This window comes from Macrotis lagotis, chromosome 2 (genome assembly GCF_037893015.1).
Source record: "Macrotis lagotis isolate mMagLag1 chromosome 2, bilby.v1.9.chrom.fasta, whole genome shotgun sequence".
Classification (NCBI taxonomy): domain Eukaryota; kingdom Metazoa; phylum Chordata; class Mammalia; order Peramelemorphia; family Peramelidae; genus Macrotis; species Macrotis lagotis.
The window spans coordinates 254,066,948-254,079,637 of NC_133659.1; the positions used below are offsets into that span (position 1 = coordinate 254,066,948).

Sequence of the window (12,690 nt, forward strand, 5' to 3'; positions counted from 1 at the left end):
TTGAGTCTACCTGGGGGAAATCCTCAGCTTATGTACACTTCCTGCTGCTCCTAAATAAAGTTTAATTATCTTTTCTATTTATAAGCAAAAATTCTGTTCAGTCAAATCCCTTTGATTCAAAGTGTGAATCCCCTTTTTCCTGACCCTTTCCCTCCCTTCCACTCCCATAAGTACACAGAACTCATACATAAGCCTTTAACTTGGACCCTGCTCTTCTCCTTTTCACATCATAGCTTTTGGGCTAATGTTTATTCTAAGAAAACTTATCTCTCACCCTGATGTCCTTCTCCAACCCCCCTCCCTTCCCCCATATCAGACTCCTAAATTCTATTTGGCCCAGTGGTCATCAGAGGTGATGTCACAACCACATGACTTGCCTATACCTCTAGTTTTCCTCTATATAACTTCTGCCCAGTTGCTCAACTCCATTGCTCCAAATAAGTATTGATGACTCTCAGATTTCTTCTTCTCTAGCTCTGGTGAATGTTGAACTGAACTGGGAGGGTAGGAATTTAGGGTGGAGGTTAGCTGCTGTTCTCCCTTATTACCTTTTTAAAAAGACCAATTTATTTCCAGATTTTCTTTGGAACTCTCTTTTCCTGCCTCTTTTGGGTTTCCCATTGCTAAAACCTCATGAAGCAGAGGGCATCTCAGCTAGCGCAGTGTCATCTTTAACTTGCAGATCTCAGCAGATACTCAGATGGCTGAATCAAACCCAGTCTCCCCTAAATGGGATCTCCTAGCAGGTGAAGCTCTGCTTCAAGATGTCTTTGACATTATTATGGAAGAGGCTGTAAGAAAAGGAACTGCTGCCTCTGAGAAGGTGAGTTCTCTATTTCCTCTATTTCATTGCTTAGAAATATGTTTTGTATGGCTCCATATGTATATAATCTTGTGCTTGCCTTCTCAAGGAGGAGGCAGGGAAAAAAGGGGAATTTGGGACTCAAAAGTGATAAAAAAAATGAACGTTAAAGATTGTTTTTACATGTAATTGAGAAAAAATAAAATAACTTTTTCAAAAAGGAGTTAAAAAAAATAGTATATTGCTCCCTTTTCCACTTTGTTAAATCATTCTTTTTCTTGCCTCCAAAGACCTTTCATTCTCCCTAATAGCTTTCTTAACTGCACCTCTGTATCAGTTAAATTTTTACCTTGTTCACCTATTGCCTTTGTACATGGTGCGTATCCTGACCCCTAGGATTGTGTGGTTCTTTGGAATTCCTCCCTGGATCTTATTTCTGAGCTCCAGATACATTGAATATTCCACCCGTGTTTTTGTCTCCCTGTCCTCACACCCGCCATCACCTTTCCTTGCAGGTCTGTGAGTGGAAGGAGCCAGAGGAGCTGAGAAAGCTGCTTGATTTGGAGTTGCGGAGTCATGGAGAGAAGCAGGAGCAGATCCTGGATCGGTGCCGGACAGTCATCCAGTACAGCGTGAAGACCTGTGGGTCCTGGGCCTTGGGGCAGGGAAGGAGGGACAAGAGCTGGCTGGGGAAGCTCACTCAGCCTGGCCTCCCCACTGTCCTGCTCTCCAGGTCATCCTCGCTTCTTCAATCAGCTCTTCTCAGGGCTGGACCCTTATGCCCTAGCTGGCCGGATCATCACAGAGAGCCTCAACACTAGTCAGTAAGTGTCTCTCTGCCTGCCCTGAGAGAAGGAATGGGACTAGAGCCTGCGTGGGACCCCTGATGGAAATCTCTACTTCTAACCCTCCTGTGCTCCCCTTCTCTCCCTTTACCACAGACCTCCTTTCCTTCCTTTGCTTGCCTCTGACCTCTCTCTACCTTCTGTTCCTCCATCCTCTTAGAGGGCACTGGACTTGGGTGAGGAAGATCTGAGTTCCTGCCCGGCCTCAGACCATTGGTTGCTGGATGTTGATTGCTCTTTGTGCTTTGGTTCCTTCGTATGTAGAATGAGGGACTTGGACTTGATGGTACAGCTGGAGCTCTAGGACCCCCCCCCACCCCCGCCCCAGCCCTGGCCCTCTGGTTGCCAGATATCCTGTCTCTTCTTGCCATGCTTTCCTTCCTTCCCCCCTTCCAGACAGTTTCAAAGGATGAGGGAGCAGCAGCTCTGCCCTTTCTTCACTCACCACCCCTCCTCCCTCCAGGTACACTTATGAAATTGCTCCTGTGTTTGTCCTCATGGAGGAAGAGGTGCTGAAGAAACTCCGGGCCCTGGTGGGCTGGAGCAGCGGGGATGGGGTCTTCTGCCCCGGTATGGCCCCGGGAGGGGGACAGGGAATGTTTCTTTTTTCTCTCTGATGGCCCGGCATGTACCCAGACACCAGATGAGCTAACAGAAAGCTAGATGCCTCTCCTTGTATTCCTTCCCAGTGGGTCCAAGATCAGGTAAAGGGAGGCTGCAGATTCTTTTTTAACCCTTGTCTTTCAAAACTACTTCAGGATCAGGGCCAACTCCAGTATACCTGCCATCTCAGGGCTCTCTCCTGTGGGGGGAAGGGAGAAGAGGCAGAAGGGGATGCTGCCTTTCCCTCTGCCCTGCCTCTTCACCAGCCACCCCACATGCTCCTATGACAGGTGGCTCCATCTCCAACATGTATGCCCTGAACTTGGCACGATACCAGCGCTATCCTGACTGCAAACAAAGGGGACTGCGGGCCCTGCCACCCTTGGCCATCTTCACAACACAGGAGGTCTGAGGTTCCCTTTTGAGGTTCCCATCCCTGCTTTCCTGTTGGCTTGGCTGGACCTCTGGTGCCGGCTCTGCCCTCAGCCTAAGTGGGCATCCCCAACCCCCAGATCCTTTTCTGTCTCTCTCCTTCCAGAGTCACTACTCCATTCAGAAAGGAACTGCTTTCTTGGGCATGGGCACAGATAGCATCCGACTGGTCAAGGCTGATGACAGGTGATAATCACTTCTGTTCCTAGAGCCCAGATCAAGAATTGACCCATCTTTTCTTTCCTGCAATCAGACCTAGTCCACCACACTCAAGCAGGACATTTCTCTCTTCCCTCCATATGTCTGTGCCTGCCTAGCTCAGCTGGGATAGCCTGCTTTTCCCAAAGCATGGGACCTTGGAAAAAGTACTGAGGCTCCAGAGGATGTTGAACCAAAGGCCTCTCAGAGAACCTTCTAGCTCTAGATCCACGGCCGTATTTAGAGCATTTGAAGGCTCTGTTCTTATGCTGGTGCTTATTTATGCCTTGGCTGTGTCATATTTTGAGGCTATGTCCAAGAAATGACATTGCTTCAAGTGTCTTTATTCTACTTAACCCCAAAGGGTAAAACAATACTAGTGGCTAAAAGTTGCAGGGAAATGGTTTGTGGCTTGTTGAAATGAAATCTTGCTGATAATTAAGCAGTCTGAGAGTAGAAGTGGCCCTTGGAAGAGGGAGCAGCATCTCCTACCCCCCTCTTCATCCCCTGCAGGTTGGACCCCTCAAAGAATTGTTAGGTTGGTTATGGGGTGGGGTTTGAACTGGACCCTGTGGCCTCTGATTCTTTCCTGATGTCAGGATTTAGAGCTTTTATCACTTTGACCTTCCTTTCTAGGGGAAGGATGATACCAGAGGACTTGGAGAAACAAATTAATCAAGCTGAGGCAGAGGTAAATATAGGGGGGAGGGGGAGCAACCTGTTGAGGAACCTGCTGACCTGTGTGCTGAGCTTAGCCTGTACTAGGTGGTGGGAAGGGAAGGAGGTGGGAAACTCAGGGAGCTTCCATACTAACTAGTAGGAGAGACTAGAGGGTGCCTATAGTCCATACCAGGGAGACAAGGATTAAGAAGCTTCAGAGAGAAACAGAGAGAGACAGAGAGAGAGATAAGAGCCCAGCTTTGAGTCCCACTTGTTTGGTGACTTTGAGCACCTCAATTGGTCCTTCTGAGATTTAATGTCTCCTTCATCAATTAAGGGGAATCAACTACCTCAGATGTTTTGTAGGCATAGAGCTGTGGTGATGTAGAAAGTGAATGATGGGGGCGGCTAGGTGGCGCAGTGGATAAAGCACCAGTCCTGGAGTCAGGAGTACCTGGGTTCAAATCCGGTCTCAGACACTTAATAATTACCTAGCTGTGTGGCCTTGGGCAAGCCACTTAACCCCATTTGCCTTACAAAAACATTAAAAAAAAGAAAGAAAGAAAGAAAGAAAGAAAGAAAGAAAGAAAGAAAGAAAGAAAGAAAGTGAATGATGGCCATGGAAGGAGAGGTTGGAAAACTTCAGAGACAGAAATCTCTGCATCTCCCAATGCTTCTCTCCTCTTTCTGGCTCCCCAGGGAGCTGTGCCTCTCCTGGTCAGTGCCACCTCAGGAACCACAGTGCTGGGGGCCTTTGACCCACTGGAGCCCATCGCCGATGTGTGCCAGCAACATGGGCTGTGGCTGCATGTGGATGTGAGTGCCTGGACTTATCCTAGGGGGCAGGGGCTTCAGAGAAGCTACCTGCAGCCCTATTTTTACACACACACCCCCAACAGGCAGCCTGGGGTGGAAGTGTCCTGCTGTCTCAAACACATCGGTACCTTCTTGATGGCATTAAGAGGTAGGGGTGTGTCTGTGTCTGTGTGTATCTGTACCTCTGTTCCTATGTTCCCACAAACACACATGTGGGCCTTTGTTCCAAATTTTCTGTTTCTTCTATTAGTCCTTTGTTGTTTCTCCTGTGTTTATCTCTGTCCTTTGTTTTCTTGTTTCTTTTTCATTATTCCTGTTTGTCTCCCTTTGTCTCTACAAAGTGTCTATTTCTGACCTTTCTCTCTTTCTTTGTTTTTTTTTTTTCTCTTCTCTTTCCTGGGTTCTACAGTAGAAGAGAAGATGGATCCCCTTGATTTAAAGGCTTTGGGATAGGTTGGAGGAAAAGGGAAAAGATTTAGAGTTGCTACATGTAGACTGTAGAAGAAATAAGGTAAGGGTTAGGAGAAAATCTGAATTACATTCTTCTTACTCTAAGTCTAGGACTAAGGAAATTGTGAAAAAAGGGGATCAGGAGTAGTATGTGTTGGAGAAAGGAATGATTGAGGGATCTTGAGGTAGGAGACAAATATAAGGAAATACTTCTTAATTGGTAGTGTAGAGCTAATGTTGGAGACTAAGGGAGTCCCTGGAAATCTTGAAGAAGAGATATTTGGGCTGGTTTGGGTGGGGGGGCAGTTTGACTAGGCTACTGCAGGAGAAATAGGATGACCCCAGTTTTACTTTCCCCACAGAGCTGACTCAGTATCTTGGAATCCCCACAAGCTGCTGGCAACTGGGCTGCAGTGCTCAGCTCTTCTCCTTCGGGACACCTCGGTGAGTCTCCCTGAACCCATTGTTGTACTCTTCCCCCTACATTAGGGCATTCCCCTCTTCTTCTGTTTCCCTTTACTGGAAAGCTCTGAGTACTCCTAACTCTCCATTCCCCATTCTCCTGCTTTTATGCAAAATAGAGATGCTCAAGTCTGGAATTATACTAGGGGAGGTCCTGGTTAGTAGTTAGTGCTAGGGAAGAAGTCAAGAATAGGAGGAAGGGGTGGCTAGGTGGCTGGGGCAGCTAGGTGGATAGAGCCCCAGCCCTGGAGTCAGGAGTACCTGAGTTCAAACCTGGCCTCAGTCATTTAATTACCTAGCTGTGTGGCTTTTGGCAAGACACTTAACCCAATTGTCTTAGAAAAAACTTTAAAAGAAAAAAAGAATGGGAGGAAAACCCAGGGTCATAGATTTAAAACTGTAAAGCATCATCTGAAAAGATGAAAAAACTGAAGCCGAGAAGTTAAGTGACTTGTTCAGGGTCATGCAAGTAACAAGGGCCAGGATTTAAACACAGGTCCTTTGACTCTAGGTCTACTGCTTGCTTCACCATACTGAATTGTATTCTCTGGATTTGAACCATTTATATGTTGTACAGGTCCAGGTTTAGCCTTTGAGGTGGTCAGATTAGATAGATGGTCTTGAAGGTTTGTTCCAGCTCTCTGTTCTCTGATTCTGGTGAGAAGGAAGGGGATGGATGTGATGGAACTGGAGGTGATAGATGTTGGGGGACTTTCTAAGGGTTTCCTCCTCTATAGAACTTGCTGAAGCACTGTCATGGAGCCCAGGCCACCTACCTGTTTCAACAAGACAAGTTCTACGATGTGTCTCTGGACACAGGAGACAAGGTAGTGCAGTGTGGCCGTCGTGTAGACTGTCTGAAGCTTTGGCTCATGTGGAAGGCTCTTGGTGGATCAGGGCTGGAGCAGCGTGTGAACTGGGCTTTCACCCTCACCCGGTATGGCAGCAGTCTGAGGCTTGGCCTCCTTTAGAACATCTATCTCTTTCTCTCTGCCTCTGTATCCAACTATGTGTTTCTTTTTTCTTCCTTACCTCTTTCTTCTGTTTCCCTTTCTTTTTCCATTTCACTCTAGCTTTGGTTTTGGCTTACTTTCTTTGATCTTTTGCTATCTTTACTTCCCTTTTTAAATCTGTTTCTCCATGACCCTATCCTTAACTCTTTTTCTATTAACACATTATTTAATTTCAGGTTAAAGTTTCATTGTCATGATTTCATTGTCATCAGAAACTTCCAGATGAAGAAACTCCCTTTGTCTGTGCAGGTTGGCATCTGCACCTTACAGCCCCAAGAGAGTTGCCTGAAAGAATGAAAGTTTAAGTGACTTGCCCTGGTTCATACAATATCTGTCTGATGGGAGACTTGAACCCAGATTTCTATTCACTGTGTCAAGATAATGCTACTCAGTGAATAGAAATTTTAGTTATTTAAAATGTTATTGATATTTTTGTTTTTCATGCCAAAAGTATTTCCCAATAGTCCCCCCCAACTCTCTCTTATAACAAAGAAAAACATACAAAGCAACACACATTAAGTGTTCATTGTTCTGTACCCCTACTCTATCACCTCTCATCTTTTCAAGAGAAGGGCTACTTTTCATCCTTGGGCTACTGATCATGGTGTTTTATATAATCTTTGATGTCTTTTAGTGTTGTTTCCATTTATGTTATTATAGTCATTGTTTATTCTGTTCTCCTGTTTTACTTTTTCCTCTCAGAATTCTCTGAACTCCACATCACCATTTCTCATTTCATTTGCCACACAGTTTCTTCTCCCCTTCTCCTTCCTTTTCCTCACTCCACTGAGGCACCTGCTCTTTTGTAGGTACCTCGTAGAGAAGATGAAGATGAGGAAGGGCTTTGAGTTGGTCATGGAGGTATAATCTCTCTTCTTTTTGTACTAATTCATCCCCCTGTGAGATGTGAGAATTGGCTTACCCTATATTCTACCTATTTCAATGATCTAAACTTTGCATTTGTTCTCTCCCAGCCAGAGTTTGTAAATGTATGTTTCTGGTACGTGCCCCCCAGCCTTCGTGGACAGCGAGACAGTGCTGATTATTGCAAGAAGCTAGCTAAGGTAAGTAAACAGTGAAGGTTCTGGTCATTCCTTCCTTTCCTCTTTCTTTAGGCCTTGAGTGTGGGGAAAAATTTAGGTGGTTGCCTTCTGCCACCTAGTGGTCAGAAATATGTAACCTCAGCTTCTGCCTCGACTTGGTCCTTGGGTAGGGTTGGGGTTTTAAGAGAGAGCCCAGTGTCTCCAGTCATTGTTTCTTTGAATTTTTATTTATGGAAAGCAGAACATATAGGCTTGTTTCTGGAATACAGGAAGACAAAAGAATGAACAGAAGTATATCAGCATGTTCTAAGCCAGGCCCAGTATGTGGACACATGCTATAAGGAGACCTAAGTTCCTTAACTGGAAATTAAGGACAGAAAGGAGATCCATTTCTTTTAGTGGGGAAGCTTCTAATCTGATGGAGGTGGGGTGGGGTGGGGAAGCAGGAAGATTATTCACCTAAAGAACTAGGAGACAGATGAGGATCAGGCTTGAGTATCAGTATAAGGAAAGTTGGGTCTTGGCTCTGCTTACCTGCTGGCTCTGATGCTCTAACCAAATTCCAGCTTCATAGGATTTAAAGCTTAAACTCATCCACTCACCCTCGCACCCCTCTCAGGGCCTGAAACTGTGAAATGTTATGGAGGATATGAATTTAGAGTCTTTGTGAATTTAGGCACAAGATATGACACTAGAGAATAATAAAAGACAATTTTATAGTCAAGACTGTGAGCTATAGAAATTGATAAAGGAGAAGGAAATGTGGACTGAAAGAGGGTTTTTTTTTTTAGGTTTTTGCAAGGCAAATGGGGTTAAGTGGCTTGCCCAAGGCCACATGGCTAGGTAATTATTAAGTTTCTGAGACTGGATTTGAACTCAGATACTCCTGACTCCAGGGCCAGTGCTTTATCCACTGCACCACCTAGCCGCCCTGGAAGAGTTTTTCAAGGGCTTCTTAGAGAAGTTGAGACTTGACTTGGAAGTGAAAGATTGAGACAGATTTGGAGAGGTAGAGGAGAAAAGGAGGTGAAAAGGAGTGGAGTTAGGAAGGAGCTTGGTAGATGACCAGGGAGAAGGGAATGCCACCTGACTGAAGCAAAGCATTCCATGAAGAAGAGATAGCATGCAGTTGTGAAAAGCCCATTAGGGCTTTTCATACCATCAGGTATCCTATTTCAGCTCCCAGGAACTGGATTTGAATCCTACACCTTTTGCTCACTCTCCATGTAATCTCTGGTCAAGGTATTTAACCTCACTGGACCTTTGTCTTCTGAAAAATGAGGAGGTTAGACTGTGAGGTCCCATATTCTTACTTTGCGGAGTTAGATGGGGTCAGATCACAAGAGGAACTTTGATTGTCAGGCTAAGAGTTTGGAGTTGATCCAGTAGTCTATCCCCATTGTAGGTCCTTGAGCAGGAGAGCTGGAGGATTTAAGTGTTTTTTTAGTGATAGTAGCTGGGTGGGCCAAATGGAACATGACTCCAAAGATGACAGGGGAGATGATTGAAGGAGAGAAGCTTGAGTGTTACTGCAATAATAAGTGCAAGTCAGTGAGGGCCTGAATGAGTGAGGGTAGTGCTAGAAGAAAAGAGCAGATGGGATGATCAAATATCTGGAATATTGTAGGCTGACTACTCTAGCCCACCTTGCTCAACCCCTCACTCCCTGTAGAATGCAGTTCTGTGACATAAATATGTACTTTTGTTTCATATCTGTGTTCTAATTAATCAATCAATTCTATTGTGGCACAGGCACTGTGTTAGATGGTGGGGAAGTGAAGACAAACTGAAGCAGGCCCGGCCCTATCCTTAATGAGGTTACATTCTGTCATTCTCCACAGGTTTCAAACTCTTTGAGGGAGAATCATTAGAACTTGAGTGTTATGACTGGATATAGAGGGGAAATGAGAGGAAGATGTCAGAGACAACAAAGCATGTTGGTGGGGCAGTTAGGTGACTCAGTGGATAAAGTACCGGCCCTGGAGTCAGTTCAAATCCTGGGTTCAAATCAGGTCTCAAACACTTAATTACCTAGCTGTGTGGCCTTGGGCAAGCCACTTAACCCCCTTTGCCTTGCAAAAACCTAAAAAAAAAACAAAAAACAAAAACAAAACAAAAAAAACAAAGCATGGTGGTGAAAGGAATGGTAGAGGATTTTGTCAGTGGTGGGAGTGGAATTTTGTGATGGCTTGGATGTATCTTATGGTATAAGAGCATCACAAGATCTGGGTTCAAATCCTACCTGTTTCTTATCACCACATGTGATCTTAAACAAGTCATGTATCTTATGGACCTTAGTTTCTTTCACTGCAAAATGCAGAAGTTGAACTAGGTGACTCTTTGGCTGTGAACCCTTTGACCCTATAAGGAAGAGATGAATTAATGACATTGAGCACCAGGCCTACCTGCTCAATGATAAGGGTCACATGGGACTGAGGAAGAAAAGCAGGCAGGATGTGAAAATTGGAGAAGAAATTGGAGCTTCAATATTATTTTGGTTTGTGAAGGAAAACTATATGGGGACCAGGATAGGGAGGAATAGAGAGGCCAACAAGCAAGCCTTCCCTTCTCTCCTTTGCACTACTTCCTGAGCCCTCCAACTTTTCCGGCAGGTGGCACCAGTACTGAAGGAACGAATGGTCAAAGAGGGCTCCATGATGGTGGGCTATCAGCCCCACAGAACCTGGCCCAACTTTTTCCGTCTGATTGTGGCTAATCCAGTCCTGAGCACAGCTGACCTCGACTTCTTCTTGGATGAGCTAGAGCGGTTAGGGCAGGACTTATAATTTCCTAGTCTGACTGAGGAGCTGCAGTTCTTATAAATGTAAGGGATTCTTTACATTCTCTTTCTACTTGTTTGCCCTGAAGTTAATTGGTGATGATGAGAGGCAGTGGAGGAAGAGAAGGGAATCAGTTAGTCAATAAGTCCCAGGCATGGTATGAAGTGCTAGGAATACAAGCACAAAAAGTCTAATAATCCTTTTTCTTGAGGACTTTCTTGCAGAGAAGATAATAACTACATATATAAAGATAAGCATAACAAATATATAAAGAGATTAAATACGAAGTAGATTGTTTGACTTTTTGTAGAGAAGAGCATAGGTATGCTCACATCAGATAGAAGATGAGCCAGGACAGAGACTGAGAAGAAACAGGAAAGAGAATTGTCACAAAAACCTAGGGAGGAGAGAATATCCAGGAGAAGAGGATGGTCAGTAATGCCACATGTTTCAGAGGGATTGAGAAGGATGAGGGCTGAGAAAAGACCTTCAGATTTGGCAAGTAAAAGATCTTTAGTAACTTTGGAGAGGACAGTTTCAGTTAAGGTTGAGGAATAAGTGAGAGGAGAGGAAGTGGAGACAATAATTTTTTAGAGCATTTTTAGGAGTTTGGCCAAGAAAGGAAGACAAGATAGAGTGTGATTGCTTGAGTTTGTGGTAGGGTTTAGGAAAGGGTTTTTTTGTTTTTTTTTTAAGGAGGAGGGATATTGGGATATGTTTGAAGGGAGGGAACTAGTAGATTTGGAAAGGTTGAAGACTGGAAGTAGGAAATTCGATCTGTTGGGGACTATGGAAGGGGGATTGTCATCAAAGAAAGGGTTGACCTTGGCAAGGAAAAGGGCCATCTAATCTAAGAGATTAGGAGAAAGGAGGAGAGTGTGGGGGATTGATGTCTAGTAGCTTTGAGCTGGAGAGAAGTAGAAATGAAAGAGCTCAGGAAAAATGACCTTAATTTTCTCAGTAAAAGTAAGAGACTGCCTTGTTGAGGGAAAGGTGGTGTATGAGAGACTGAAGAAAAGGGGAGAAGAATTGGAATAGTTTCTGTGGTGAGGAAGAGAGAGAGAGAGAGAGACAGAGACAGAGACAGAGACAGACACCGACCCAATTAGAGAGGAATAAAAGGATTGCTTTGCTCCAGAGTTGAAGTTAGATAGCATGAATTTATCATGTACTTGGTCAGAACAATTACATGACCTCTTGTTTTTGTTCAGCTGCTGTTTGTTAAGCAGGCTAGCATAGAATGTTAGGGGTTAGAAGAGTAAGGTATGGATTAAAAGTTACTTTTCTTTGCTATGTGACCAGAGTTTCCAGCCAAGCCTGGACTTTCCTAATTGGTAGAAAGAATGATGTCTGTCTGGGGGGGGAGTAGAGTTGTGACAGAGTTTTGAAGAGAGGCAGTCTTCACTTCCTTCTTTAAGAGATGACAATCCTAGTTCCAGACTCTTTTCAGGACTAATTCTAGGTAGGAGAAGTGGGAGAGACTGGCTTCTCAATTTATGCCTGATTTTTAACTTGCTTTCTTAAAGACTTTGGGGAATTTCTCCTTGAGTTAGGTTTAGGTTATTCACTTGCTTTTAATCAAGATCTTTCCTCACTCCTGCCTAATGAGCAAGATTACCGCTAAAGAAATCATTCACTTATGTGTATTTTCTGATATATTCTAATCTGTAGAACTTCTCCAGTCTGTTTGTTTTCTGTTTATATAAAAGAATTTACTCACTTCATTATTGTGTTGGTCGTTTGTGTAACCAGCATTTGGTGGAAAGGGGCTAAGCTGGTGAGTATAAACTTGGGGTCCCCTTCTCTGTAAAAAGAAGGGAAGCTGGTGGCTTTTTTATTTTAAAACAGTCATCTCCATAGACCAACATTATTTGAGGAGATAGATATTATTCTTGTCTATAGTACTCTTCTCTTATAGAAAAACAGAATGACCATGCTCATGGTCTCTTTTGCTCCCATGAAGATAAGAACAGAAGTCTGCCTTGGAGAGGGATGGGCAAGATTCCTCATATCTATCCATGCCTCCCCATGAGTTTTCTGTCTGTTTAGACATCACTTGTGGGTATACAATGTAAATGTGTTTGTATATGTGTCTTTCTCTAACATAGTTCTGGATGCCAAGCAATCAGGGTTAAGTGCTTGCCTAAGGTCACACAGCTAGTAAGTGACTGAGGCCAAATTTGAATTCAGATGCTCCTGACTTTCCGACTGGTACTTTACCCACTGTGCCATTTTGCTACTGTTTTGAGCCAGGGTCACACAGCTAAGTGTTAAGTGTTTGAACCCTGAATTCCAGGGCCAGTTCTCTATCCACTGAGCCACTTAGCCGCCCCATACAGGGCAACATTTAATCAGCAGAGAAGGCAACCCTCTTATCTCCAACCAAATACACATAGGTAGACACACAGATTAGAGCTCCCTTTAAGATCCAGATGGAGTAAGGAAAGTTTATTTTTTATGTTCTGTTGTTTCCCTTTGTTTTTTGATACCACAGTCATTTCTCTTTAAATCTTCCTCTTCCCACCTCACTTACTGAATCCTTCTTTGAAACAAAGATATTCAAGAAATCCAACCAATATTGTCTGA

General features: G+C 44.1%; 1 protein-coding gene across 8 annotated transcripts in view; it reads left to right on the plus strand.

The window, feature by feature from the left end:
- Window positions 1-11,828, plus strand: part of CSAD (cysteine sulfinic acid decarboxylase) — a 35,272-nt gene extending 23,444 nt beyond the window's left edge. Inside the window, exons 1-15 of one of the 8 annotated variants that reach the window (XM_074225824.1) lie at window positions 186-479; window positions 683-823; window positions 1,318-1,444; window positions 1,536-1,626; window positions 2,111-2,217; window positions 2,541-2,656; window positions 2,789-2,868; window positions 3,517-3,571; window positions 4,240-4,356; window positions 4,440-4,504; window positions 5,169-5,250; window positions 6,006-6,205; window positions 7,091-7,142; window positions 7,256-7,345; window positions 9,937-11,828. In XM_074225824.1, the coding sequence (XP_074081925.1) occupies window positions 701-823; window positions 1,318-1,444; window positions 1,536-1,626; window positions 2,111-2,217; window positions 2,541-2,656; window positions 2,789-2,868; window positions 3,517-3,571; window positions 4,240-4,356; window positions 4,440-4,504; window positions 5,169-5,250; window positions 6,006-6,205; window positions 7,091-7,142; window positions 7,256-7,345; window positions 9,937-10,110 (1,479 nt within the window). In that variant the 5' untranslated portion in view covers window positions 186-479; window positions 683-700 and the 3' untranslated portion in view covers window positions 10,111-11,828. Of the gene's footprint in view, window positions 1-185; window positions 524-682; window positions 824-1,317; window positions 1,445-1,535; window positions 1,627-2,110; window positions 2,218-2,540; window positions 2,657-2,788; window positions 2,869-3,516; window positions 3,572-4,239; window positions 4,357-4,439; window positions 4,505-5,168; window positions 5,251-6,005; window positions 6,206-7,090; window positions 7,143-7,255; window positions 7,346-9,936 lie in introns of those variants that run through there. The other 7 variants (XM_074225825.1, XM_074225826.1, XM_074225823.1 and 4 more) reach the window with 7 other exon arrangements.
- The last annotated feature ends 862 nt before the right edge of the window (window positions 11,829-12,690 follow it).